This window comes from Dipteris shenzhenensis, chromosome 11, assembly GCF_047967505.1.
Source record: "Dipteris shenzhenensis isolate YYH24624 ecotype China chromosome 11, Dip_SZ_1.0, whole genome shotgun sequence".
Classification (NCBI taxonomy): Eukaryota; Viridiplantae; Streptophyta; class Polypodiopsida; order Gleicheniales; family Dipteridaceae; genus Dipteris; species Dipteris shenzhenensis.
Genome location: NC_141606.1, coordinates 39,239,480 through 39,265,851, shown reverse-complemented (window position 1 = coordinate 39,265,851; position 26,372 = coordinate 39,239,480). Strand labels below are relative to the sequence as shown.

The 26,372-nt window shown below is 40.1% G+C and overlaps 1 protein-coding gene across 1 annotated transcript; it reads left to right on the top strand.

The window, feature by feature from the left end:
* The first annotated feature begins 22,341 nt into the window (after window positions 1-22,341).
* On the top strand, window positions 22,342-25,848 carry LOC147897001 (pentatricopeptide repeat-containing protein At3g53360, mitochondrial-like). The gene has a single exon (XM_087381028.1). It carries the CDS (start codon window positions 22,781-22,783, stop codon window positions 25,319-25,321), a length of 2,541 nt encoding a protein of 846 aa, XP_087237154.1. The 5' UTR covers window positions 22,342-22,780; the 3' UTR covers window positions 25,322-25,848.
* Window positions 25,849-26,372: the final 524 nt, after the last annotated feature.

Here is a 26,372-nt window from a genome sequence, read left to right as displayed (position 1 = left end):
TCGCCAAAATTTAATGACGTAATGATTGACTTATTGACGTAATAATGAGACGCAATGTCTCAAAACTTGATGTTCTGAACATTGTCAAGCTCAACACATGTCACTACATGAGTAGTTCTTCCATCCTCCACGTAGTCTCTATGCCTCATCTTTGTACATCAAATTGTCCACAGTCTATCCTATCATCTACTTGCAGCTTGCCACTTGTCATCTGCCCGTAGCTTGCCACTTGTCATCTACCTACAGCTTGCCACCTATCATGTACATGCAGTGTTGAGATATCGAGCTCCACTCGTGATATGCCAGGGTGACCGTTGTGCATTTATGTCACCAACTTGTTAGCTGCAGATGCGATTGGTACACTGCCCATGAATAATAGCTGGATGACAGCTATCTTTATGTACTCTAATTAGTGGCTCAGTTAGTATGCCACCTAGGTTAGCTGAGTTTGGTTTGAGACCCACATATAGGGTTCATCTATTCCTTTTGTACTAAGAGAGAGTTCTTTTGGCTTACAGAATTAAGAAGAGGAAAACTATTTTCAGCCTCCACCTTTGTGTGTATTCCCCCATTATGTATGTGAGAAAGCTGCAAGTGAGACTCCTTACCTCTCTCCCACTCTCTTCACATGGTATCAGAGCTCGGTTCGTGGTAAGGAGCTCAAGAAAGCAAACCAAGTTCGCGGTGTCTTGGTAAGAGGATCAGTGTTGCTTTTCTTTTTCGAGTTTGGGAGCAAATCTCTACAGGTAGCACAGCCAGAAAGTGCAAGTGTGCATTGTCTCAGATTGGGATGCCCTTCGTGGTGTGGCGAGAGGGTAGTATATGCTGTGGGATGAGGCGAAGCCATTGGTGACATTATTTTTTTGATTCGAGGCCATTTCGGGGCCCATTTTGGTGGCGGAAGTTTTCCACAGGCACTCAGAAAGGTGCCCTCTTTTTGTTGTGCGACCATTGTTTTGCAGGTCGGTGAAAAGTTACTGCAGAAATTGCATCGTATGCCTATGCACAAAGATATTAGGAGTGACAAAATCATTCTTATTTCTTGTTGATGCGAAATCGTCACTAGGAAGTGACAGTGTGGTCAAATACCACTTTCATCAGTTTTGTAGATTTGCCCTTGTGAGGCAGAAGTTGTGTTTTTTGTAGTGACATAATATTTTTGCAGTGTTCTGTAATGGCGTCTGATGCTCTTTCACAAATAGTCACTGAAAATCTTGACAAGAACAACTTCCCAGCATGGAAGTTTAGAATAACAAATTTTCTTAAGGGAAAAGGCTATTGGGAGTTCATTACTAGAGTTAAACAAGAACCAGTTATTCCTAATGTTCCCAATCAACAGGAGTTGCAGGCATTTAAAGGCTGGCATCAAAGAGCCAGCAAAGTTATGTACTGGCTGTCTATCAGTATTTCATATTCTATGATTGTGCATATTCAAGGTGCAAGCACGCCGAAGGAGGCGTGGGATACTTTGGCAAAAATGTATAGCACAAATACACAAGCCAGGAAAATGCAGCTCAAGCAGGAGTTGCATAATGTGCAGAGAGAAAATATGAGCATCAATGACTACCACATGAAGGTGAAGAAGATTGCAGATGCACTTGCTTCCATTGGGTCGCCAGTGGAAGATGATGATTTAGTTTCTGTGACCTTGAATGGTCTAGGAAAGGATTATGCACAGTTCCGGACATCCATTACCATCCGTGAGAATTTTCCTGATTTTGGGGAGTTGATTGCTCTTCTAATTTCTAAAGAGCAGAGAAATGGTGGTGCATCTTCTTTAGGAGGAACTTCAAAACAAGCTATCTTCTACTCAAATGCTGGAAGAGGTAGAGGCAGAGGTAGAGCAGGCCGATCTGGAGGCCGTGGCAGAAATCAAAATATGCAGCAAATTCAAGAAAACTAGTCCTATGGAGGAGGACGTGATAACTTTAGAGGCAGGGGGAGCCAAAGAGGTCGTGGTGGATGGCAGAGAGGCCAAAATGCAAATAGCAATGTTGAACACTACTACTATGGTAAAATGGGTCATATGGCTAAAGACTGCTATAAAAAGCAGAATGACATCATGAATGGAAAATTGCAACAAGGCAATTATGCATCCTCTATTAGATAGGGTGATGATAGAAATGAGCATTTGTTTATGGTGCAGCACATGACCTGTGACAAGTGCAAAGCAATGATGTGTTGTATGTTCACTCAGGTGCATCAAACCACATGATATGTCATGCAGAATGGATGCAGGATGCAAGGAAAATGGAAAGACCAGGATTTGTGGAGACTGGTGATGATACTGCACATCCTATTGTGCAGATTGGTAAAATTCCTTTGTTTATGCAGGATGGGAAAAAGAAATACTGTTTGATGTATTTCATGTCTCGAATATCACCAAAAACCTAGTTTCTATTGCTCAAATGGTTGAGCAGGGCTTGCAGGTCAAATTTAATCCTCATGGATGCTTTGTTGAGGATATGAAAAATCAAGGTCGCTTGATAGCAAAAGGGAAGAAGAAGGGCAGGATGTTTACATTGGATGCGGACATGCCTGAATTGAGTGGAGCAATGTTTGCACATGGGACTGGTGTAGTTGCAGATATTGATATCTAGCATAAACGCATTGGTCATGTTAATGTATAACAACTTAAATTAATGCAGGCCCAAAATATTGTTGCACGATTGCCTAAGTTCAAGGTTGCAGAAATGCATAAGGTATGTGAAGCCTATCAATTTGGAAAACAGGCAAGGAAACCATTTCCTAGACATGTTCAAGAGAGTAAGAGGCCATTGGAATTAGTCCACTTTGATGTGTGAACTACTAAAGCTGCAACTATTGGAGGCTGTCATTATTTTGTCACTTTTATTGATGACTTCAGTAAAAAAATTTGGGTGTCTTTTATGAAAAAGAAAAGTGAAGTGTTTGGGCATTTCAAAGCTTTTAAAGCTATGGTTGAGAAAGAAACAGGCCTACAAAATAAAATGCCTAAGGTCAGATGGAGGGGGAGAGTACCTCTCAAATGAGTTTGCAAGGTTCTTGCAGGAGCATGGCATAAAGCAGCAATATTCATTTAGTCATACCCCACAGCAAAATGGACTTGTAGAAATAAAAAACAGGCATATTTGAGAGGTATCTTGTGCCATGCTCAATGAAAAAGACCTGCCAGATTATTATTGGGTTGAAGCAATTGCTATAGCAATCTACATAATGAACAGGACTCCCACTCGAGCAATACATGGCATGATGCCAGAGGAGAGGTATACTGGTAGGAAACCAGATATTTCTCATTTGAAAGTTTTTGGTTGCATTGCCTATGTTCATGTGCCCGATGAGTTGAGATCCAAGTTGGATCCAAAAGCTGAGAAGTGCATCTTTATTGGTTATTCTCTACAGCACAAAGGGTATAGATGCTATAACCCTTCTACTCGTAAGTTTACAGTGAGCAAAGATGTTGTTTTTGATGAGATGAGCAGCTAGTATAAACCAATAAATGTGATTGATGATGTAGATGCACAAAATGGTAATGCTGCACAGAATTCACAGTAGCAATCACAAAATATTAGTGGACCTGTAGTGTCCTCTAGTAGTGGTTCACATACTTTGCCATGGACAGGCAGATTGAGACCAGGAGAATCTCCTCAAAGCAATGCAGATAGTGGTATGCAAGTATCACGAAAGGGAAAAGAGAAAGTACATCAGCCCATGGTTGATGTGAATGCAGGTCACTCTTATGTGGATGGTGAATCTAGTGGCTCAGAACAGAGCATTGATGATGAGTTGGGTATTCCTTCTGTTGTTACACCTGGAGTAAGGAAGACAAGGGATGTTTTGAGAGCACGTCCTAGTGAGCCTATTTTGCGCAGGTCTACCGAAGTTAAGTATCCTGTGGATAGGCTGAAATATGATGGATTTATAGCCATTTACTATGCATATATGTTCAAAGTGATACATGAATCAGAACCCACTTCTTTTGAGCAAGCCAGGATAAAAGAAAAATTGGAGAAAGCCATGGATGAAGAAATGGATGCCTTGGAAGCAAATGCTACATGGGAATCGGTGCCTTTGCCTAAAGACAAGCATGCAATTGGCTATAAGTGGGTCTATAAGGTGAAGCACAATGCAGATGGTTCTGTGGCCAGATACAAGGCAAGATTAGTTGTCAAGGGTTATGCACAAACATATGGCATTGATTATGAAGAAACATTCAGTCCGGTTGTGAGGATGGCAACCATAAGAGCAGCCATTGCTATGGCTACATCAAAGGGATGGTATTTACATCAGATGGATGTAAAGAATACCTTCTTGCATGGTGATTTGCAAGAAGAGGTCTATATGGAGCAGCCACCAGGTTATGTGCATGCTGTTCATCCTGAGTTTGTTTGCAGGTTGAAGATAGCCTTGTATGGCTTGAAGCAATCACCCAGAGCATGGTCTGACAAGATAGGACACTATCTTGTCACTATTGGCTTTCAGATTTCCATGTCAGATTTCACACTTTTTGTGAGAAAAACAGAGAAAGGTATTATGGTGCTTGTCATTTATGTTGATGATTTGATCATCACAGGTGATAGAGATGAAGATATCCTTCATGTGAAAATGCTATTGAAGCAAAAGTTTGAGATGAAGGATTTGGGAGAGCTGCGTTACTTCTTGGGCATTGAGGTGATTAGATCCACAAGTGGGATATGGCTCTTGCAGAGGCAATATGGATTGGACATGCTATCCAAATATGGGATGATAGGTTCTAAGCCTATTTCAGTTCCTTTGGAGTAGAATGTGAAGCTGAGCGCCAATGGAGGTGAGCTTCTGGAAGACCCTACTACATACAGATGCATAGTAGGAAGTTTATTTATATGACTATTACCAGGCCAGATTTGAGCTATGCTATTAGGTTGGTAAGTCAGTTTATGCAAGCTCCAAGGAAACCGCATTTGGATGCCGCTAGACACATACTGAGGTATGTGAAGTCCACATTGTAGTATGGACTATTTTATGAGACTAGGGTTTAGATACAGCTGCATGGATACACTAATGCTGATTGGGTTGGTAGTATTTCTGATAGACGATCTACCAGTGAATATGTGTTTTCTTTTGGGAGTGCTGTAGTCACTTGGAGTAGCAAGAAACAGCCTACAGTTACCTTGTTGAGCACAGAGGCTAAGTACAGGGGTGCAGCAATGGCTGCATGTGAGGTAGCTTGGTTGTGTAAGCTACTTTATGATATGCATCATTCTATAGATGGGCCAGTTGTCATTTATTATGACAACATGAGTAGTATAAACTTGGCAAATAACCCAGTCTATCATGCTAGAACAAAGCACATTGAGGTGCATTATCACTATGTGTGGGAGAAGGTTCTAGTAGGTTTTATCCATTTGGTTTATGTCAGCATAGAGGATCAGGTAGCTGACATATTCACGAAGGCATTGGGTGCAGGGAAGTTGCACAAGTTCAGAGACCTGCTTGGTGTGCAAGAATTGGGATTGAGCTCGAGGGGGAGTGTTGAGATATCGAGCTCCACTTGTGATATGCCAGGGTGACCATTGTGCATTTATGTCACCAACTTATTAGTTGCAAATGCAGTTGGTACACCGCCCATGAATAATAGCTGGATGACAGCTATCTTTATGTACTCTAGTTAGTGGCTCGGTTAGTATGCCACCTAGGTTAGCTGAGTTTGGTTTGAGACCCACATATAGGGTTCATCTATTCCTTTTGTACTATGAGAGAGTTCTTTTGGCTTACACAACTAAGAAGAGGAAAATTGTTTTCAGCCTCCACCTTTGTGTGTATTCCCCCATTGTGTATGTGAGAGCTGCAAGTGAGACTCCTTACCTCTCTCCCACTCTCTTCACATATAGCTCTCTCGTGCTGATCTAGATTCGCGACCATCATGTTGATTGACATTGGCTTGGTGTGACCACCGCACTGGTTCTTGGAGGTGGCTATAGCTAAACCAAATAAAATGTATTTATGTTAATTGGCTGGGTCAAGTGAGACCCTTATTGGAGTCCCATAATTGTTCATATATTTTGCATTGAGTTTAAAACGAATGGTTGACATTTGATCCTATTTTAGTGCATATGTTACACAAAGGTAAATATTTTCCTTCGTTTAAAAGTAAATTCTAAATGAAGGAAATACATTTTCCTTTGTTTTAAAGCTAATACTAAAGGAAGGAATGAAAGAAAATGTGTTTACTTGTGCAACCAAACGTTGGTTCTATTTTAACGGGGGGTGTAGTTGATCTTAAACCGAGGAAAATATGTTTCCTTGCAACCACCATGTTGGTTCTTGGAAGTATTTCATTGCTGCTTGTAGTTAATCCTAAAGCCAAGAAAAATGTATTTCCATGTGCAAACACCATATTGGTTTTATTTTGGTGTGGGTTGCAGTTAATCCTAAACTAAGGAAAATGTATTTGCTTGCAACCACTATGCGGATTCTTGGAACTATTTTAGTGCTGCTTGCAATTGATCCTACAACCAAGGAAAAGTGTTTCCTTGTGTACCAATTGCTTCTGCAATGACTGCAACCTGCCACGACCACTACATGCAACGAATGCGCTAATAGTATTACTTATATTAAAATTGAAACTTAAAAGAGATTGCATCCAAAGACAATTTATAACAACTCATCAATTGTTAAGAAACGTGTTGACAAAAAATTAGACAAAAAGAGATTACATCTACATCTAAAGACATTTCATAAAAACTAACAAATCAACAATTACGGAGAGCCTCATGGGGAAAAAAATGAACAAAAGAGATTCTATTTGTAAAAACTTAGCAATTATTGAGAGCCTTAGAGCCCAAAAGATTACATCCAAAGTGTGGATAACCTCTCAGCCATTGTTGAGTGGTTATGAGCCTAGTTGAGCAAAAGTTGTAAAGAGGATATTTGTACAACTCAGTATAGCCGATTTTGCTGATAGACACATTATCATATTCATAGAGGCTAGCCTAGCTTGCTACATTTGATTTTTGGGAGAGCTGATGGAGGAGACGATGGAGAGGCCGAAGACTGTGCGAAAATGTAGGAATCATACTCAATTCATAATCTGACCCCCCCAACAACTCGATAAAAACTCTACTCTAAAAACCGTTAGCCCTTCATCAGTGTCGCCAGGGAATCCATAGACCACAGCCATAAAGAGGCAACTATGTGTAGTCCACCCAAGGTAGTGACATGGAGATGTGGGGGGAATTGATAGAGATTACGAAGATTCCATAAGAGTAGGCATTTCAAGTCCTGGCAGCAACACAATAACCTTATATGAGAAGGTGGACAAGATTGGGATGATGTTGTATTGAGGGTGGTAGTAATGTTAGCTGCTTTTCCTACAGTCCTTGGCATGGTGAAAATAGTAGGTGAGTAGTGGAGCGGATGAACGAGGGAGTAGATGAGAAAATGAGAGCTAGAGAAGGGAGCATGGAGCAAAGTAGCCCAATGCAATCCTAGTGGTGCCATCCAAATAATCATGAAGGAGACACCGCGCCAATGCTGATGACTAGTAATTAATAGTAGGTAATTAAATTGCATGCAAGCTCGGTCAACTCAAGGAGCCATGGCAGTGGCTACTAATTAATTGTACTCTACCTAATCGCATGCATGTAAATTTGTTTTTGCAAAAAAAGACTTATGGTTTAGTTGCCTCAGACAACCACCATCGCATGAGCCAGACTACCATGGTGGCCATCACTCTACTTAAGCCTCCATTATTCCATTTCATTCACCAGTTCTGACTCCTTTCACTATTTCATCTAATTACTTTGCCATTTTCAACACCCTTCATTGTTACCTCTCAACCTTTCTCTATTGCACTCTTCCTGGAACTCCTATCCCCTCTCACATTGGATCCCCTCCCAAATGTGTCATCCTATTCCTCCATGTTTGCACAGTCTGAGAGCGTCTCAGACAATCTTTCCTCCCCCAGTGACATGCCAGATCTCCTCACATGATTGTTCCTCCCCTAATCTTGAAATTGTGTCATATGAGAGCTCCTAACATAGTCTTCGAAAGCCCGATTTGGATTCTCTCTCCAACTTCACCAAGTTGATATATTAAGTGAACATGAAGGATGGATACATTGTCTGCCAAAGTCAAAAGATAGTGAAAGCATGATTGAGAAGGCGCGTGGCATTCCTAGAGGCAATTTGCATGCACAATTCATAGAGAAGTCATGGAAGAGATCAAATATTTTATACTTGTACCCAAACCATCAAATTAGTGTAGACGGTTGAGTCAAGGTTTTGAGCTTGCCAATAGATGCTCAAGATGTGTTGAAACAAACAAGGCAATACTTTCTTGATACGAGAGGAACCATAAAGTTTTGGCATGTTCAAAGCAGCATAGTAGAGCAATTGAGTAGATGGGCTGTGAGGTACTATCCCCAATAACACATTTGGCTATAAATACAATATCTATGGATGTAAAATATACCATCTATAACTGTAGCTACACCATCTACGACTGTAACCTACAAAAATGCGAAGGGCTAGGGCAAGTTTGACTTCTGCAGCTATTTTAAGAAAGATAGCCAAAAGAACTCCAACTGCATGACATTGTGCAAATCGTTCGAGTGTAGCTTATTTGGAAAAAAGCAAGGAGTTGCAAACTGATGATGAAGAGGATCCACATGAAGAAGATGTGCATACAGATTTTTCTATACGTGTGTCCAACTTCCTGATGATGAGAGAAATGTTTGGGAATTATTGCCATTTAGCATGGCTACAATACTTATTGATCCAACTTCCTTGTTCACAAATCAATGAATTTCGGATAAGCCTTTTGCACATTAATTGTATGAAGATATGAGGAGAGCTAAAACACCACTTTCAAGTAATATAACTCTCCATCCTATGATGTTCAAGATATTTCCAGAAGATGATCCTACATCGAGTGAAGTGACATTTCAAAAGCACGGAGATTTTCTGAAAGCCTTTGAAGACTTCAAAGAAAGCTAATTTGTTCATGCAGAGGGTTTGTACCAGAGTAGATACGGGAGTGACATTGAGAAGAGATATATGATGCCAAAAAATAGGTTCTTGGAGAGATGCAAGTTTGAGCCCATTGATGGGCAACACTTTTGTGAAGCTTGCAGGATCACCCTTGATGAGGGACAAAAAGGAAATTTGCCACAAGTTGAGTGGATGGAAAAGTTTTAACGAACACTTATTTAATTAATTTTGGACTCCTATGTCTACATTTGGACTATTCCTAAAACTCCTTCCCAAATGAGAAGTTTACTTTATGAAAATGTTGTTCGAGAATCAAAAGTTTACTTTTTGGCATTGTCATTTCCACATAATAAATTTTAGAATATCTCTCTATAATGTTGCACTTAATAACAATTTAAATTAATAATTTAATAAAAATAATAGTTTAATTACACTTAAATTAATAAAAGCAATTTAAATGTATGAAAATTTATATGCATGCATGCATGCATGTATGTATGTATGTATGCATGTATGTATGTATGTATGGCATTTTGACAAGAGACCAGTACCAAATGAATTTCAAACTGAAAAAGCATTCTCTGATCTGTACTTTGGCATTACTTCAATCTGCACCGCACTGTCCACGTGGCATGGGCATGCCCGTAAGGCTTTTATATTTATATTTATATAGTTAATCAGTATATACCAATGTCAAACCCTATTTCTATTAGTATATACTAATGAATAGGTGTTGGTATATACCGATAGTGTGCTTTAAATACCATTGGTATATATTGATAGTTCCTTGGCATAACAAGCTGAAAACCTGCACGCTTTTCTCTCCTGCGATGCCTCACATTTTGTTTTCGTAGTTTCGCCAATTTCTCCCTCCGTTCGACTTTGTTTTGCATCCCCCTAGCAATCCCTACAAACAAAGCTCCCTCCCCATCTCCCACTTTTCCATCCTCTCCACAAATCTCCCTCTCCACTTCCAACTCTTGCAACAAACCTCTTTCTCCCTTTCCTTCAAGGTATGTGTTTCTCTTCTCTTTATTTCATTTCTAAGTTCATGCTTTCTAAGTTATTATTTTGCTGTCTTCCCTCTACTTTCCCTCAAGTTTTCTTATATTTTCACACACACACACACACACACACACAATTAGCATCCATCTTCCACACCCCACAGTGGTTAGGATGCACACCATGTCAGAACCGTAATCATCCGGAAGCATCTTTCCAAGCATTTATTTAATTAAAACAAGAAAATATATAGCCATTAATTGAAAATTTAAACCACAATACATCATTCATCATTTGCTACTGTTTCTTATATTTTGGTGTAGCTTATCTATGTTACGTTTTTATAATTTTGATTTTATTTCCTTCAAAACAATCTAAAAAATTGCTTGTTTTTATGTTTTTATCTGTGTTTTGAAGAGTGAGTTTTTCCTTATATTTTATCCATAAACTAGTCCAAAAGTATCTATTAAAATGAGTTTGTACATTGACAAGTCCAAAATTAATGAAATAAGTGTTAATAGGTCATTTCTTTTATATGCATATTTAATGATGACTCAAAGTACATTCTAGAATACTAAAGGTTGAATTCGGATGTATATCAAATGAAAAAAACATCAACACTTTCTGAGGTTCTGATAAAGGCAAGGGAGTTATAAATTGGGTGTGGGAAGCCACAATCACTCATGGGTAGGAGACCTGCACTAAGTATATAGCAAAGAGAACTCGCTTCTATAGATGCATGAAAGGTATAGTTGGTGAGCAGCAAAGTCCCCACGATCTGAACACTGTAGTTGCAAGATATAGGGATCTCACTTGCATTGTGTTTCATGAGGAGTCAATTTTTCAGAGCATCGTGGATGTATGCCAAGCATTTGTGTTGGCCCTTGGGTTAGGCCAACATAGGAGAACTCACCAACAGCAGCAGTCAAAGGAATATTACAGTATGCCGAGTCACTGAGTATCCGAGTTACGAGAGTAGTAAGCAGCTGCAAGGGGATATATAAGCTACAATCTCTAAGGCAAGAGTACGACATCAGCTGAGTCTGTCCATATGAATGGAATGTCCTTAGTTGAGGTGGATCTTCCTAGTTAGGTCAAGCCATTGCTAAGGCAAGAGTACGACCTTAGCCGAGTCTATCCATACGAATGGAATGTCCTTAGTTGAGTCTATTGATTAAACCAAGAGGGTTCAAGCGAAGCCAAGGTGGCTTCTTGTAAATGGTTAATGATTAATAGAATTGGGTCTCTCTTTGTGTGCAACAATAGCGTTTTCATGTAAGTCGTTCCACCCCATCATCATACGGTCACCCCAACTTCAATCACCCCAGTTCCCCATGTTCAATTACCCTGTTTTCATTGAGTTTGTTGTGGATCTTGCACAACAATGTGCAAGAGATAACATCTTCATGTTAACACCGTACCTTTGGAAAGTCCTCTGAGTGGTAAGGGTGTACAAAGGTGGTTTAATCAATTCTCCATTAGATACTTCATTAATTGGGATGCTATGTCTAAAGCCTTCTTACGAAGGTTTCGACAAGAGATCAATGAGGAAGATGTTTGAACTCGATTAAGCGAGTTAAAACAAAATAAGGAAGAATCTATTCAAGACTTCGTGTTATGAATGCGAGCTCTCATCAATTAGTTTTCAGTTGTACTTGTTGATGATAAGTCTATGCGAGCATGGTTGATCATGAGATGTACTCAGATTGACTTGAGGAAGCCAAAAATTGTAAATCCAACTCGAACATATGAAGAATTTCTTGATCAAATAGTTGCCTTAGAGAAGAGTGAGGGTCTCAAGGGTAAATCAAAGAACAAGGATACTGATAAAAAGGATGTTGACAATGATAATGAAGATGCAGTCAATGAAAGGCATAAATAAAGCCTTGAAAGAGCTAGGGATTCGAGGAAAGCCAGGTTCTAATGAGAAATGGTGTGGTAAATGTTCCAGAAATGGTCACATGGAAGATCAGTGTAAAACAAAGTATTGCACTACTTGTACCAAATATGGGCGTGATGACTCAAAATGGAAAAGAAAAGATTGATCCTTCAAAGGTTAAATGCTATTGCTATGGAAAAAACTAGCCACATTGCACAAAGAAACAACAAGAAACATTGTGAATCTAGTAAACTTCACACAATTGGTGAGAGGTAACCAAAAGTACTTGAGATGGCATCCAATCGCTCCAACCTGACCATAAAAAAGATGGCAAACACAAATTGAGTAGAATTACAGTGCAGTATACAACCGCTTTGCGAGAAACCCATGGTTAACATTCCCGCATCCTTCCTAGGCAATTCTACTAGATAGAGGAGCATACTTCTTATTCTTTAGCAAGAGAGAGAGGTAGAATTATGATACAGTTCCGCAAGCTCCATGACTAATGGGTTGAATTGGGGGTTGATATTTGGCAGTGACATCGAACATATTCCCCAAGATGTTGTATTGCACGAAGTACCCTCCATAGGTGGGAGGCCCTCCGATTCCATTCTCTCTTGGTGGAACGGTATGGCCTTTTGTTCCATAGAATTGGAGCTGATCCTGATGCATTCTTGTTGAATGATCATCTTGGATGTCAAAGGTCAGAAAGGAGAAGCAAATCAAGGGTGGATTTGTGATGTTGTGCCTAACTACATGGAAAAATCAAAGTTGCTCACATGCATCAAGTCGGAGGTGATGAGGGAGTGCAAAAATGAGGAAGCTATCCAAAATTAGTAGATGATTGGCAAAATCTATGAATGTGAAGAATCTAACAATTGACGGAGGAGAATCTATGAGTTGATCTTGTTACTTAATTGATTGTGGATCACTAATGAGGGAAGGGATATAAAGGATTAAGCCTGCACGTGGAAGGCTATAGTCTAGTCGATATAGAGGATGTTCAAAGTATGAAGTATGATAATTTGGGAAGCTATAGAAAAATTAGCAGATGATTGGGCAAAATCTACAAGTGTGAAGAATCTAATGATTGATGCAGAAAAATCTATGAGTCAATTTTGTTACTGAATTGATTGTGGATTGCTAATGGACTGGAGGGATATAATGGATTAAGCCTGCACATGGAAGTGTGCACTCCAGTCAATACGGATGATGATCAAAGTATGAAGTACGATGATTTGGGAAGCATCTATCGATTGAGAATTGAAAGTTGTTGGAATTCGAACATGAGGATGGATGGATCAATCGATGGAACTCTAGACGTATGGATCAAACAATAAAAATCGATGGACTTGCACAAAAAATATCATTTCAAGAAGGATGGATTAAAGACACAAGAAATTGATCAAATTGTTGTGACATGAATATATCGATGGGAGCTAGAATCGGATTGCTATGATTGTTTTGGAACAATAACAATAAAAATCAGTGGAAGATGGATCAATTTGTTGCAACAACTATAGAAATTGTATCGGATTGTTCAATAAATTGCCGAAAGCGAAAAATTCTAGCATCAAAAATTACTTTAGCATCAAAGAATGTATCTCTTGTAAAAGAACCTAGCGGCTATTGACCACTATTTGCACACAAAACAAGCATTTCTTTGTGATGAGAAATGCAAGGAAGCCAAGAAGAATGAACACGTGCAGGTTGAACACAAGCAAGCGAAGGAAAACGATGAGCGAAAAATTTTATTGTCCTTCACAAAAGAAAACAAAAAAATGTATTGAATTTTAAAAGTGATTTTTAAATAATAACATGTGGCTTCACGACAAGTCATATTTTCATTTGATGGCACAATGCTACCTACCTAAAAAGGGGGGAAAGGATAGAAGTGTGGGGGGAAGTTTTATTTGAAGAGAGAGAGAGGGGAGAGGTAGTTAAGAAAGTTTTACCAAAGGAGTAAAAGGGAAGGAAAATAGGTTTCATGGAAAAAAGGACGAAAGGATAGTGTGTGTGTGTGTGTATGTGTTCATCGACCTATCTATCTAATCTCTTATCACATCAGAAAATATCAATGAATTTTTTTCTAGAATCCGCTCTAACATCAATCCAAGGAGCCCTTAAATATATATGTTGCCAAATATTTGCTATTCCAAGTCAACTCTTCACACCCATTTATTTCTGCAACATTCCAATGTCACTTAATTTCTAAGTTTTATCCTTTCTATCATAAAAATTTCCAAAGGTCCTGAAAATTGGTGTCAAAGTATTTTTAGTGTTATATTTTTGCTAGCATATATAAATATATGCTGGTAGAAAAGGATACATATGCTGAGCCAAAACTATCATATTCAGTTCATCCCAGCAAAATCCATCATAATGTCAAATGGGAGAGATTTCTTCAACAAAAAGACAAAAGTCTATCCAAAACTGAAGCACAATGACCATAAATAGGGATATCCATGTTCCTCCAAAATGCACCCATGTGTGTAGAAGTTCCATATGAAAATGGATCTCCTCTCAAAATTTTGGGTGACACCAAAAAACTGTATGTAAAAGAAGAACAAGTACTGTAGGGTATAGAAAAGTGTTCATTCATCTCGCCAATGCTAGCTACTAGTGCAGCATAATATTCAAACATGTCCACCCACAAATCTAGTTGAGCAACATGCCATCTCACCTACATCCATCCACATAAAGGACAAGTTAGAACAAGGACCTTAAAATGTGGGACTAGAGCCCTCCATGCTAGCACACAGTTATTATCCATGTCGCTCATTCCGATTTGCTATAATTCACATTTCAGCAAAGTCCAATAAAGCAATATTGTCCTCCTCCATTAACTGGTCCAGAGATAGAGATAACCGATTAATAACTTCCAGAATCTTTTCCATATTTCCCTTTTCGATTACTAAAATTCTGCACCAATTAATAATGGAAAGTTGCATCACCAAAAATTTATTTGAATCAGGGTGTTCCTTAATTTCCTGCATATCCAGAGCTATAATCCTTTTATGGACTCTTTTATTCAACATTGTTATTATGGCCTGGAATCCAATGATGGTGCTAGCAATGGATCCACATATTTAAGAGCAATCAAATCTTTGTGCCATGAAGAGGCCTGCTAATCAAAGCCAATTATAACCATTAGTCATGAGTTTTTTGCTACCTCACAATGGCTACACTACTGTGTATTCATCCTATCTATTTACTCATCTCTTATCACATCAAAAAATATCAATGATTGTTATTTTCAGAATCCATTTTAACATCAATCCAAGGAGCCCTTAAACATATATGTTGCCAAATATTTGCTATTCCAAGTCAACTCTTCACACCCATTTGTTTTTGTGACATTCCAATGTCACTTAATTTCTAAGTTTGATCCTTTCTATAAAAAAATTTGAAAATTCGTGTCAAAGTATTTTCAGTGTTATATCAGAAAATTTTGCTAGCATATATAAATATATCCTAGTAGAAAAGGATACATATGCTCAGCCAAAACTATCTTATTCAATTCATCCCACCAAAATCCATCATAATGTCAAATGGGAGAGATTTCTTCAACAAAAAGACAAAAGTCTATCCAAAATTGAAGTACAATGACCATAAATAGGGATATCCATGTTCCTGCAGAATACACCCATGTGTGTAGAAGTTCAATATGAAAATGGATCTCCTCTCAAAATTTTGGGTGACACCAAAAAACTATATGTAGAAGAACAACAAGTACTATAGGGCATAGAAAAGTGTTCATTCATCTCGCCAATGCTAGCTACTGTTCCACCATAATATTCAAACATGTCCATCCACAAATCTGGTTGAGAAGCATGCCAACTCACCTGCATGCATCCACATAAAGGAACAAGTTAGAAGAAGGAACTTAAAATGTGGGACTGCAGGCCTCCATGCTGGCACACAGTTGTTATCCATGTCACTCATCCCAATTTGCTATAATTCACATTTTGGCATTTGAATCTCCAAAAATATATACTAAATGGCAATAGAAAAATTAATTAAATGTCTTTTCATGAAAATTAGTAATAAGTTAACAATTCCCCTTCTCTCAAGAGCTTATAAAGGATCTACATGTAGTATTTCAAAAATTCTCCAAGGGGTTGAGCTTATTCAATTATACTCAATGTGTACACCTTCATTTTGGAGCCTTCCTATCTATATTTCTTCTCCAAGTGTAAGTCTAGTGTATATACCACCCTTTTATGTCAAAACAAACCTGAGCTCAAGGTATGGTCCATATCAAGTCTCCTTTACTGTTAAAATTATTGGTATTTTTTATGTTTGATGTTTCAAATCATAGAACAATGTTCAGATGTATCAACACAAATTTCACCATAAAAAGGGCCTGATGCCACTTCATCATAAAGTACTCACTCCATAGCAATATAGTTGCAGAAAGGATACCGAAAGGGATGATTCTTGTAAATTCTTTTAACTATTATCTTAATTGTTAATGGGGAGCCTCTCACGATGCTACCCCACATAATCATGGAAAAGAGTGTAACTTGCCTGGCTCTTTTTTTAATCAATTGATGTAACATATAAAAAATTTCCTTGAATGCAAAATGTCTATGTATCATTACTAGTTATATAACTTCCCTTTACAATTAAAGTAATGAATTTCTAGATACATAATTACTCTCAAAATCAATGAATAAATCTTAGGTAAACCAATTAGAATTGATTAAAGCTAGTTGGATCCATCCCATAGTAATTTATGGACCAATCCCTCACGGGGTTCATGGGGATTCCATCTCCATTAATCAAGGGAATAACCACGTGTTTGAGTTGCTAAGGTAGGCTCATATCATTTGGTCTTAATAAGGCTCCCTTGCAATCCAATATTGCTCATTACCTTTGACACATATCATCTTGTTTACCTTTCATTTAACTAGTGATCAGGGTACTCGCAAACATCGAAATTGGGGCACAACTAGGTAGTTGCCTTTAATCAGCAAAGATGCTAATCTACATCATGGAATCTGTCGGTCATGGTTCTAGACAAAGGTTACATACACAACCATTCATTTGGGGATGCTTACTCGTGTTGTTTCCTTCAAACAAGTCAGCCAACATTATGGTAAAAAAGTAAAATATGACTTCAAGACTATAGAACTTCGTTATTAGATGACATTGGAGTAAGGCAAGCTTCTAAGAGACATATTCTTCACATTCATCGTGTGTACACAGGAAGATGCAACCAACTATTCATTCTAACTATGGGGTTCCTTTGTAAGACAGGCTGAGATTACCATGCATTATCATTGGGCTCAGACCACACACACACTAGGGTATTATATAAAACATGTAAGCCATTGCAGGTCACCCAGAGACTATATTCTTGTATACAAAATCTATGTTAACGAATGCAAAGTCGAAGAAGAGTGAATCAAGCAATTTTCATCCAACTGAAAAGTGAACGTAACGTTGACTGAAACCATCCATTTTCCTAGGGATCATCATGGGTGGCGAGCATCATGTGTTTCAACTTGCTGATAAACCCATCTATTCCTCTCGGCCATTCAAACACTCAAGTTTCTTTCTATGCACCCATAGTTAACAACGTGATCTAATAAAGCAAAGTAAACTTCATATAGTAGTAAGGTATCATCGATGGTAACGTGTCGAATGCCTTTTTATCAAAAAATCTATTGATGGGCAGAGACAGGGGTCTGAATAGGCTTTGGGCTACTATCTTGGGGAACATTTTCACAACCTTAGCCTTCATTACGTAGAGACGGTTGATCCTTTTGAAGTAGGGAGCTCATAGAACATTTTAGCAAGTATGAGATAGGGAGAAACCAAGAATGGGGAGGATGACGAGGGAGAGAATATTGTGTTGCTCGCCTCCAAGCACAAGAGATTATCGAGCGTCAACTAGCATGTATGTAAAACAAAGGATACTCTACAATGTTATATCGAGTCATTATGTAAACATAAGGGTGTAGCCAAGCTAAAGTGGCACATCTCAAGAACTAAGGTCATCGCCCTATGCTAGTGCGCCATAAGTTTGTCATAGTCCTAGCGGCTGCTCTGACTACTCATCTTGCCAAACATGAATGTCTACATACTTCTATTATTCTTGGGCATTCTGATGAGTAGCAGGGCAATGCATTCGTGTACAAACAATGTTTCTATTATTGAAGACCAGCTATGCCTATATAGGCTCCATCTTGTATCCTCGTGTTGGGTGGATTGTTCACTTGCCCCTCGATGCACAAAACCAAATAATGTCTTCCCAATTCTCATGTGCTTAGTAAAGCAGTGGAACAGTATTCTTCACCACTACTATGCTTTCAAAGTTGGTGATTGAAGTGTTTTGTGATTTCGTTCATGGGAGCCGGTTTGGTTGCTTTTCCTTGGGAGAAGATAGAACCAGTGTGTTGGGAATTTTCAAGGTATTCTCTCGTGAGGAATGCGTGATAGTACATCCTTCCATTAACTATTGGTGTGGGAATTATCCTTCATTCCATTTGAATCTGCTTTTAGTATCTATGTCAATCCCCCTGTGCTGTTGGTGTTTAATGGCTCCTAGTATAGGTTTTCTTTTTAACCAGTATTCCCATGGATTATCTTTGATCGAGATCATTATGTGTCTGTGTAATGCAAGAAGCTTCCCTAGGTAATACCAATATCTTGTATGCTTTTCGTGTCATCCATCTCAAGATGCTCGATCTAACGAGGTTGCCTTTTAGTGGTTGGCTCAACATGTTCCATTGGACCAAGGGACTGGCTCAACATCTCATATTAAAAGAAGGCAATACAAGCAATCCCATTAGGACTAATGTCAGTTCAATGTCTTTGGGACCCATAGGGGTCTCTCTTTTTTCTTTATACATACATATATACTAAGTAAATTATGAAAGTAATTGAATAATTAATCAATTTTCTATGGTATACATATCTCATATATTACACTGTAATGTCTAGGGGAAAATTTTCCTAATGACTCATGTGAAAAGCTTGTTTTCTAGAAAAAGAAAACACCTTTCTATTTCAAGTTCCAACTCATGCCCTCTCCATTGGAAGTGTTTGCGCACGCGCACACGTGTGTGTTTCCCACCTATAGCAAACGCACAATCCAAATGAGGGCAGTAATCTGCCCATCACTTTGGATTGGGTTAGACAACTGCCCAACAAATAAGTAAATGCTTATTAAGGAGTAACTTGACTTAAGGGGAGGGTCATCTCCTCAATTTTCAAAGGTCATGGTCACATCCGAGGAAATCCTGTTGCAGGAAGGTTTTTATTACTCTCCTACTTTTTCCCCTTGACAAAACTCACTTCGAACCATTCTTAACCCAAGGGCAGGCCATTTGAATGTGATTCATCTTGTTATAGGAAAAAACCAATTCCTCATGTCAAATATCACAATGTTTAGATGCCATTTCAAATCGCAAACACTTCAAGAAGTCTGATTTCCCACAAAACCATTCACCTCAAGAGCTCACTTGTTTTGTGGGAAATACATGGGAATTAAAAGCAGGATCACATACCACCTTCGCATTAAATATCAAAATCCACATAAAAAAGGGCCAAATTTGTTGTACTAAGAAATTTCACCATCAAAGTGATTTCAACTAGCAAAGACATTAAAGAAATTGTTCACAAATCCAATATCATTAAATACTAACCATTTATCATGCCATACCATATGCAGCTTTGGGGGACCTGGAATCAAGGAATATGAAACTAGATCCGGGCAGGCAGCTGTGTTAGATTGTGAAAGTGAATGATGAGTTAATGTTCAAGGGTGGAGCTCAAGAAGTATTCATTTTTGTTATAAATTTGGAGAACATCTTTTGCCACTCTTCTAAATATGTATCGATGAATGGCCATGATATAACACTAGGGTATAATTCTTTTTTCTTATTTCAGATACTATTATGATAAGCACATACTCCCTTTTTAGTAAATGTTCGCTTCATTTCTATGAATGATAGCAATTAGAATATAAGAGTACCTGGTCTTTAGATGTGCTTGTAGATAACTTCTTGTATATAACCACACATTGATGTGGATAGAGAGTTGGCATGTGGATAGAAAGTTGGCAGTATATATAACCGTAGAATCATGTGAAAACATGATCATCTGGGCACAAATTTTACATGATTATATAGAACCACACGTTCATGTAACTACACGTTCATATGGGGAGAGAGTTGGCACACTTTCTCTCCAAAAATTATAAGACCAAGGAATGTGCTATTTTTTGGGATCTTGTATCGTGTATTTTGCAAATCGCATAATGTATGTGTGTTCCTTGGGATCTTGCATTGTGTATTTTGCAAATAGCATAATGTATTTTGCACATTGCATAATATGTATTTTTTGTAAGAATATTGTTGTTTTTATTTTGATGAGGAAGATTGACGCTCTGCATGAGTTGCTTCATTCTTTTTAATTACTTTCCAGCTTCCCTGAGACACCCGTCAATTTGTAACATTTAAGTATGCACTTGAGGAGCATCCGTCTCATCGGACAAACAAATGGAGTGCTCATGATGCGCCATTAGCAACTAGCAAGAAGAAAGGAATGACGAAGCAAAGCGATCACAAGAAGGTCTTTTGGAGTGAAGCAGAAGAAGTCCATACCTTTTCATATACATTGTCCGCTACAGCTGATACCAGTCGCCTGAGCTCTTCAAGCTTCTGATACTTGTCTTCACCAATTTCTTGATCAGAAAAAATTTCAGAAGTTTCATGATCAGAAACGATGCATGCGAGAAACCAGCTGTTATTGCCTTAAACGTGCAATAGCTACCTGCTAGATTGATTGGAGTTGAGCCTGGAAGTCTCCCCAAAGGAGGGAAATCTCATCAGAGTACCTTAGGGAGTGGAACGACTTGAGGCACGGTACTCGAGGATCACATTGTCCAAGCACTGCCGCACACCTACACTAGGAACGAATTATGAGTAAAAGCTTTTGTAAAGCTCACTCCACATATGAGACGCAAGAGCACTCACATGTATGCTACCGAGGATAAACCAACGATCAGCAAATTTGTGGATGACGGTCAGTCGAGCGATGCTCCTAACAACTTCCGCAAGGACTATAGTGAGATTGTTGGTCGATCTCCAAAGGATCAAGAAGCTCCAAACACAATCGAGGGAGGCTTGCACGTGGATGTTGGGGATGGAGAGGGTGCATGTGGTAGAGGCCTGCCAAGTGCAACCGATGCTACAAAAGAGAGGGCAAGCAGCAGAAGCATGAGGAGATTTGAACATTGCAGAGATGCCATGGATGGAATCAAAACAGCAATTGCGTGATCTCGAATGACAGAAGTTGATGCTCAACCGATCATGCTCCTCCTCTTCTTGCGTTTTACAGAAGTTGGCCATGGATGAGCTAAAATCTCCTCCTCGGAGCGGTGGGCTCCAGGGATGATGCGAAAACTGCCTCAATTCATCAAAAGGCTCTTTGCGATTCTATTGAAGATGCTTCTTGATATCGAGGACGATCCTGCCTGGCATGCAGCGGAGGCTCAAGATGAGGATGCGGGAGAGAGCAACAATTACAGCAAGAATCAGTAGACTTTGGAATTTATCAATATTGTTTGGCATAGCAAGAATCAGTAGATTTTAACACACCACGACGTACTATCCAACCAAGCCACAATGCTCCATCCGATCAATTTGCATTTCAATCGAAGCTCGCAATGCCATGGCAACGACCACAGTTTCTCCTCTAGCCAAGTATAAGCTCGTATTTCTTAGCGATCAATCTGTTGGAAAAACCAACATCATCACCAGATCTATGTACGACAATTTTGATAACACTTATCGGGTACAGTCCATCCCTGAACTTCCTGCGCGGAAGAAGCTTAGGTACAGTAGCCTTGGCAGGATGATTGTGGGATAATAAAGCAAAGCGTCTTTATCTTTAGTTATTAAAAAATCTCAAAATAGCGTGACACATGATGACACATGGCTCTTCGCTCGACTTGAATAGTGTGACACGTGGCTCTACCAGAGCCACATGGCTCTTAGCTCGACCATAATAGCGTGACACGTGGTGGAGCCATAATAGCATGACACGTGGCTCCATCAGAGCTTGAATTTTGTATTGATTGCACTATGTTGCCTGCCTAAAAAAAACATTGGGGTCGAGCTTGTGGCTTTGGGGTTTCATAATCATTCTCATAGCTTTTGCCACCTTGTAAAAAAATGAGCGGACGGGCGAGTTGCCTTTACAAATGTCCGGGCAGTAGTATCCCTGCTCTGTAATGGAATAGAGCATGACAAAACACATGTAGAAGCTCCTGCTAAAAACATGGGGTGGACCATGCCATGGACTTGATTGATTGCAAGGAAGAAGAAGATTTGATTAGGTGACAATTGGGGAGCCAAGAGATGGGCGAGATGAAGGATTCCCGTTCGTGGCTAGGCATTGGCTAGGCATGCTAGTTAGGATAGGGGGGGGGTTGGGGGGTTGTTTCTTTTTTTAATATTGTGAGTGGTCTGCTCATTTATTCCTAAATAACGAGCAAAAGACATGTCATACAAGAGACTCTGAAGTCTAGCTCGGATCGCCTCGTCAGGCGAACTAACTACTAGCCATCTAACCTGTAAAGCTACATCCATGGCTGCCTGTTTACAGATTAGGGGAAAAACAACAGATCTATTAACCAAAGTCTCATAACGGGCGACCCAGATCCTATGTAAGGTTGTTTCTTGAAGGGCTGCATCAGGCTGTTAACGGACTACCAAATCTTTGGACATGCCGACAGATCACCCCTTGGCAAGATTGCCCGCCCACGTTCTTCCACGGCAGATTCATTCAATGCAGCATGGGCGGGCATGGGTGCCCGTAGTATGTAAACGGCCTCAATAGCGGAGGGGTTTTTCCATTGGTGGGGAAAGCATCTTGGACATGGAGTCCAGATGCTTGTAAAACCCCCTTAACGGTCAGGCATGATGTTAACGGGCTCATGCAGGCAGCCTCTCGAAGACTGCTCCATGGCTTGCAGGAGAAGAAGCTGCTGTCTTCTGGCTTTGTAAGATGGACTCTTCACTTGGCAGAGCCCGCAACTGAGCTGCAGGACCAGAGCTGTGCCTTAGAGCATCGCCCACTTGCAAGTGATTCGAGCTCTCTCCAGCAGCAGGGGCAGGAACAGTTTTCCTTCTATGGGTTCCTTCGTGGGTCGCATTCAGCTTCCCCAAACCTTACCGGATCAGCGAAACAGATTCTGGATCGCCTGGACCGCCTCTCCACTCCGGTGGATCTCACCACTTATGCTTCCCTTCTGGAGTTGTACGGGAATGCCAAGGCCCTGTCAGATGGCATGTGCGTCCATGAGCACATCATCGAAAATGGGCTTGCCCGAGACGCCGTGCTTGGGAACCTTCTTCTGGAAATGTATTGTAGGTGTGGAGCAGTGGAGGATGCGTGTCATCTGTTCGCTAGAATGCATCCATGTACTCCCTACGTGTGGAATTACCTAATTAGGACATTTGATCAGCGAGGAGAAGGCAACGAAGCTCTTGAACTCTTTGAACAAATGCAAGCAGAAGGGGTCATGCCAGACAAAATCACCTACATCAGCATTCTTTCTGCTTGTGCAGCCCTGGCAGCTCTCAACAAAGGCAGAAGAATACACTCTTCCATTGCCGGCAGTGTATTTGCGTCTGATATTGTAATACGGACTGCCCTTATCAACATGTATGGCAAATGTGGCAGCACAGCTCATGCAAGAGAAGCGTTTGACGAAATGCTTGAAAGAAATGTGATAACATGGACGACTCTGATATCAGCATATACCCAGCATGGCAAGGATGGGGAGGCTCTTCATCTTTTTGATCAAATGCTGTTTGAAGGAATTATTCCAAACAAAGTCACCTTCACTGTAATTCTGTCTGCTTGTGCAAGCCTGGCAGAAGTAGCAGAAGGCACGTGGATGCATGTCCGCATTTTGAGCAATGAATGCGAGTCTGATGTTGTTGTAGGGACTGCCCTCGTCAACATGTATGGTAAATGCGGTAGTTTGAAGGATGCATACACAATGTTTGGGAACATGCCTGAGCAGAATGTTGTGACATGGAATGCTATGCTTGCAGCATTTGCCCAGACTGGCCAGAGCAAAGAAGCTCTCACACACTTTCACTGCATGCAGAAAAGTTGTGTTCTGCCAGACAAGGTCACATTTGTTAGTATTGTTGATGCATGTGCTAACGTTACTGCTTTTGCTGATGGCAAGCGGATCCATGCCCTAATTGTGGGCAGTGTGTTTGAGACTGATGTTACTTTGGGGAATGCCCTTATCAGTATGTATGGCAAGTGTGGTAGACTTAGTGATGCACAGTTGGTATTTGAAAGCATGTCTGAAAAGCATGTGGTCTCCTGGAATGCCATAATTGCAGCTTGTACACAGCATGGACATGGCCATGAAGCCCTTGAACTTGTCGACCAGATGCAGCAGGAAGGGATAACGTCAGACCAAGTGACTTTGTCTGCTTGTCTTGATGCATGTGCCAGCTTAACTGCCTTGGACCAAGGTGAAAGGATGCATGCTTGCATTGTCGGAAGTGAAATGGAGTTAGATGTGTTTGTGGGAACTGCCCTTGTTAACATGTACGGCAAGTGTGGAAGCTTGGTGTATGCAAAAAGAACCTTTGACAAAATGATTGCACATAATGTTATCACATGGAATGCCATGATTGCAGCATATGCCCAACATGGCCAGGGCAAGGAAGCACTGCTACTTTTTGACAGAATGCGATGGGAAGGAGTAGCTCCTAGTGAACCCACATTTGTCAGTGTTGTTGATGCTTGTGCAAGCCTTGGAACCGCAAGAGAAGCTGAACGAATCCATTTATATATTGTAAGTTGTGGGTTTGAGGAGGATGGTATTGTGGGGAATGCTCTCATTAACATGTATGGGAAGTGCGGCAGTTTAAAAGCTGCACAGAGGATGTTTGCCAAAATGCCTGAACGTGATGTGATATCATGGACTACGATGATTGGGGCATATGCCCAGCATGGGCAGGGCAAGAAAGCCCTCCTTCTCTTTGACCAGATGCTGGAAACACTGGTGCCTGACAAAGTCACTTTCCTTAATGTTCTCTCTGCATGCAGTTATGCTGGGTTAGTGGATGAAGCTACATACTGGTTCAAGTCGATGAGTAGAGATTATGGCATCACACCCAATGTAGATCATTGCTGCTGTTTCATTGACTTGCTTGGTAGGGCTGGACGGTTGGATGAGGCCGAGACTGTGATAAAAAGTATGCCATGTCAACCATCTTTTGAGGCGTGGATGGCATTGCTGGGTGCTTGCCGATACAAAGTTGATGTGAAACATGCAGAGGTTGCAGCTGAGCATGTTTTTGAGTTAGAACCTCGAAGTGATGTACCTTATGTAATGCTATCAAATATCTATGCTGCGGCTGGCAGGGGAGAGGATGCTGCAAACGTGATAACCATGATGAGGGACAAGGATGTGAAGAAGCAGCCCAAGGCTGCTAGTAAGTGAGATGACTTGACTGCCATGTTGACAACCAAAGCCTATACAGCTTACAGCGACATTCCTGACTTGAAGACACAGTGTGATCCATCAAGATTTTTACCTCTAAAATTAGATTAGTCATCTATCCTGAGCCTGCGATTTGATTAAGAAGTGCAGCTTTGCTCACTCTGTCAACCTTTTCATCTGATATGTTTTCTTCGGGAATGGAATAGTGCGGGCAAAAACTACGAACTCTGACATATGCTGAAGACCTTCATATATGAGGCCTGTCAGTGCCAGGAGGAGAGAAATTGAACAATGAACTATGCAACTATTGACCTCATTACCACACAGTTGTACATAAATTAGCATGCTCTCTGCACTCCATCATAATCTAGGAGGTCTTCAACTCATCAGTACTGCACACTAGTGTTGCAAGCTGTACACTCACTTTCGGAGCTCTTCCTTGCTGTACTTTTTGATGGTTTACAACATTAAAACCTCGTCAAATATGCACTGTTACTACTGAGATTGGAAAGAGTTTTGTGATCCTGTTTGGCCCTCATTTTCATTGTAACTCGTAGGTATGCTAGTTTTTATTCCTTGACACAATATCAGAGCCAAAGGTCCATATCGTGTAAGCAATGTCAAGGTTAAAAGGAGCCCCTCTAGTGTGGAGGTGTCAATGTCTATTCCCTAAGCTAGACATTGAATGGGTATCATGCTTGCCTATCCCCATCTTTGGTTAACATAAAAAAGTTGGACGATACTAACTGGAAGATCAAAGAGAGGAGCCATACATTGCATGGAAGATATGTAAGAGCACCATGGGTATGGAACTTGAGATCATGGATGCCAAGACAGCAACTGGAGTCCATAAACAAGATCTCAATATAGAATTATAGTGGGAAGACAATGACATTGAAGCTTTGCCCATGCCCCGACATCTAGCTTGCACACCTTGTGAAAGTTGGATTATACTCAAGAACACTCCTAAGATGAGAAACTCCGCTTGAGTGCTCAAATATTGACTAGGTCTAGAACGTGGATGCCTATGTACTTGGATCCCTCATATTCA